General features: G+C 60.8%; 1 protein-coding gene across 1 annotated transcript in view; it reads right to left on the minus strand.

Moving 5' to 3' along the window:
• Positions 1–3,704, minus strand: part of VAX1 (ventral anterior homeobox 1) — a 5,912-nt gene extending 2,208 nt beyond the window's left edge. Inside the window, exons 1-2 of the mRNA XM_021700177.1 lie at positions 3,464–3,704; positions 2,111–2,305 (exon numbers count right to left, since the gene is read on the minus strand). Of these exons, the coding sequence (XP_021555852.1) occupies positions 2,111–2,305; positions 3,464–3,704 (436 nt within the window). The remainder of the gene's footprint in view (positions 1–2,110; positions 2,306–3,463) is intronic.
• Positions 3,705–4,225: the final 521 nt, after the last annotated feature.

A 4,225-nucleotide genomic window follows, 5' to 3' on the forward strand; every position in this document is an offset into this window, starting at 1 on the left:
AGGGCTGGCAGGCTGGGCCCGCGTAACGCGGAGCCGAGCGCGCCGGTGGCGCAAGGCGGCAGCAGCGCGGGCAGGCCGGGCGGCGACAGCAGGCGGCCCTGCTCCAGCAGCCGCAGCACGCTGCACGTGGCCGCCGTCTCCGACACCACCGAGCGCAGCTCCGAGTCCTTGCCCTGGTCCTTCTTCTGCTTTGTGCGCCGGTTCTGGAACCAGACTTTCACCTGGGCGCAGGGGCGCGGGGAGGGCGGGGAAGAGGGGCAGGGAGAGACCGGCCGTCAGGGGGTAGCGAGGACGCGAGGGCTCGGTTCGGGGCCCTCTCCAACCCCAGCCCTAGCCCCAGTCCCAGCCCCATCCTGCACCGGGAGAGGTGCGAGCCCGGGAGCTGCCTGGGCCACCTTGAGTTGGACACAGCTCCAGTAGGCTGCGCTTCCGGGTCATGGAAGCAGGCCCAGGCTGTGGAAGATTATAACTAGAGCAATAAAGATGTCCATGACCCTAACTCCAAGGAAGACCAGAAGGGATTTCACTGGGCTGCCTCACTACCTGCAGCCAGACGTGGATTACCCTGGCTTGTGAGCTCACATTTCCGGAAGAGGGGTAAGACCCGAAGGCTGCTGTGTAGGAAGTGGGAGTGGGTGGGGAGGAGTGTTGCTCTACCTTTCTGGACCCAGGCCCATTGCCCGACAAACAAGCTCGAATTTAGGCTCTGCGGCATTAGTCCTGTCCAAGGCTTCAAAAAGCTATTTCTTGCTTTTTAGGCTCAGACTTGACCATCAACTAGCAGCAAGCAGGAAAGGTGGCTGTAGAAGGAATAATTTGTGCAGGATGGTCTGTGGGCCAAGCTTTCTCCACCTCCTCTCTCTGCCAGCTGGATTGGAGGCTCTGAGTGATACTCTTAATTTATCACTCCCCTGCTCTCCATCATGAACTTTGGAATCATGGGAGGAAATCAAGAGGCTGGGGTGAACTAAATGCTCTCTACCAACCTCCCTCTCATTTTCTCATCTTCTTTTGCCCCTCTTCAAGCCTAGCTGGTGGCCCAGAATGGAGTTTAGCAGCTATATGGAAAGGTCTAGATTTTGTAAAAGAGGAGTGGTAGTAGAGAGAATAGGAAAAAGCTATCATGCCAACTCAAACTCAAAAAGAACATCCAATATGATCTGTCTTCAGTTCTCAGCTTTCTGCCCAGATCCCAGACCTAACATGCTCCCTACCTGCTTCAGGGCTGGGACAGGGAAGGAGACTGGCCCTTAGAAAGAAGTCTGCCTTACCTAGGCCAAGCTGGTGTCATGCCCTCACTAGGCCCAAAAGGCCCTCCCTCCATAAAACAAAGCTCCCAGGCCCTGAAAAGCCTGGGCCCAGAGTCTACCTGGCTAATTCCAGTAACATCATGTGGATTTCATGTAAAGGAAAAGACCTAAAGCACAGTTGGCTGGGCTGGCTCCCAGGGCCCCAGATCTGCCTCTGATCCCATACTTCACATATCATTGGCACTGAAGACAGAGCCTAATAGGTGCCCAGTGGGTGCTCAGGGCCAGGAATGGGTCTGGGTCCAGCTCAGAGCCAGGGGAAGCCTTAAGAAGCAGGGTAGCCTGGCCTGCATGGGGTAATCTCAGGAATGTGCACCTTTCCAATCTAGTTGTTAGCCTCAGCACAACTAGAGGGTGGCTTGGGCCCCAGCCCCATTCTTGCAAAACAGGCCTGGGTGTTGTATAAGGCTGGGGTACCCAAAGGGGGTGGTGCCTGGAAATCTGGCCAAAATGGGGTGACCAAGACAGGGGCAAACATTGGTTCCTTGTAGAACAGAGGCAAGGAAGGAATTCTCAAGACTGTGATCCAAAAAAGGTATTCCAAAGGACAGAATTTTGGGCCTCCTGGGCTAGGCCAAGGTGGGCAGAGCATGGGCCCTGGAAGATTTGGGGGGCATGGAGGGAAAGGAATGTTTTATGAAAGGGAAGAAATCGTGGGTCTTTCACTCCATCCTCCCAGTCTCCTCCACCTCCCCTGGGAGTCTCTGTCCAGAGCCAGGCTAAGTACTGGGAAGAGCCGGCTGGGGGGGGGGGGGGGGGCGGGGAGGCAGGCTTGTGCAGAGCTGTGCAGGCCTGGCCACCTGGTACCTGGGTCTCGGAGAGGTTAAGCTGCCGGGCGAGCTCGGTCCTCTCTCGGCCCACCACGTACTGACAGCGCTGGAACTCCATCTCCAGCCGGTAGAGCTGCTCAGCGGTGAAGGACGTGCGCGTCCTCTTGGGCCGGTCCAGGTCCAGGCCCTTGGGCAGGATGATCTCTCGGATGGAACCCTTGGCATCTGAGGAAGGGGAGATGTCAGTCGCCGGAACCCTCCCGTCTCCCTCCACCTCCCTGGCTGGAGCTGGCTGGAGGACAGGGTCGCAAGCTGCCTGCGGTCGGGAGTGGGGGGCGGGGGCGGAGAGCTGCGGCCACAGCCGGGGGGCAAAGACACGGTGTGTTCTGGGGAGCGAAGGGGCTAACTCCACACCGCTGACGGAAAGGGGAACCAGACTTTGCCTTTATAGAGCCCTTTGGACATAGGAGGAAAAAAAAAAAAATCCAAATCGGTGATGTTCCTTCCGGCATGGGAGCCTCGGTTGCGCGGTCTGGGTCCCCTGTAGCCTGAGGGTCTCCCAACTGACCAGGCCGGGTCGCGTCGGCCCCAGCTCTGGAGACCCTTGACCAGACCCCGCTCCGGCGGTCTCAACACCCCACCCCAGGGTCTCCTTCCCTCCCGAGCCAGGGCGGCGGAAGGAGGAGGGACGGAGTGGGGGCCGGCGGGTCCTGGCGATCTGCTAGCGGGGGCGGCGCCGGGCCGGGGCCGGGCCTCACGACAGCCAACGCCAGAGCCCCCAGCACAAGGCGCAGCAACTACCGGGCCGAGCCGAGCACCAAGGCAACATCCGCGGCCCGGCAACCCAGCCCAGCCGCTTCTCCTGGCGGCGGCGGCCAGCCCCGAGCGCGGCGCCGGGGCCCTCGGCCCAGCGCGCCAACTGGCCTGGCCGTAGCCGGCGATCGGCTGCTGTTCTCCGGCGCCCGCACTCCCCTTGGGTGCACTCAGCCGGCCAGGGCGCCGGAGCCCGAAGGCAGGCTCCCGGCAGATCCTCCGGCTCGCACAGCGCGCACTCGTCCTCCATAGTGTCCTGCTTCTTCCCCGAGTCAGAGGCCGCAGCCTGCAGCCTGGGCCCGCCCGCGCAGCCCCGAGGCTCCCCAGCAACCCTGTAGGCGGGGCCCCTCGGGGTTTGGAGAGTCAAGGCTCCTGGAGAGTGCGCGCCCCAGGTGCGAGAGCCCAGCGGCCGGCCAGACCCAGGGGGCGGGGGTGGGGAAAGGCCACTAACTTTCTCCGAAGTCCCAGCCGGCACCTCCTCCTTGCGGGCCTGGGTCTGGGGCGCCGCGCTGCTAGGGCCCCCGAGTCCTCCCCCAAGGAACGCGCCCTGCAGCCCTGCCCCATCCCTACCTCGGACCAGGATCCGGCGGCAATAATCCGGATCGGCGGCCGAATTGGATTTACTTTTGTTACAATCGTCCGCGGCACCCGACGCGGAAAAGGCGCCCTGCGGCTCCTTGAGGAAGGCGGCAGGGAGGTTCCCCTCCGCACCCTTGCTCTCCCGGCTCTCCTTGTGCGCGTTCTTCGAGACCCGGGCAGCCTCTGCGTCCGAGTGGCACCGAACGTCCATTTTGTCTGGTTTCCCGAACATAGGACGAAAAAAAAAAAAAAGAAGAAGAAGAAAAGAAAAAGAAAAGAAAGAAAAAAAAACAAAAGAAAAGAAAAAAGAAACAAAAAAAGAAAAAAAAAAGAGGCACTGCGGGGACAAAACCCTACAATGGAGCTCCTCTGAGCCCTGCCCAGAGAGAGGCAAAGCGGCAAGAATGAATGTCCCCGCGGGGCGGCTGCGGCGACCGCGGGCTGGTCAGCGGCGACCGGCGAGTGGCGCGCTCTCGGAGAGGCGGCGGGTCTGATCCAGGATCCCAATGGAGCAGCGGCGAGGCCGCCTCGTCAGCGTCCGCGTTCTCTGAGCACGTCCAGTGTCCCCAGCCTGACGATCAGGTAGCAAGCAGAGCAACTCCGAAATGCTGCGGCTCCCGCGCGTTACTGCCACAGCGAGTTGTAGTTGTCCGACACCCGCGGGGACGTACACTCGCTGTTGCAATTGATTACGGGTAATTTCGCAGCCCCCACGTTTCGGTTACCTCATGAATACACTAAATTGTTTGGATA

The sequence above is a fragment of the Neomonachus schauinslandi genome, chromosome 6 (assembly GCF_002201575.2).
Source record: "Neomonachus schauinslandi chromosome 6, ASM220157v2, whole genome shotgun sequence".
NCBI classification, from domain to species: Eukaryota; Metazoa; Chordata; class Mammalia; order Carnivora; family Phocidae; genus Neomonachus; species Neomonachus schauinslandi.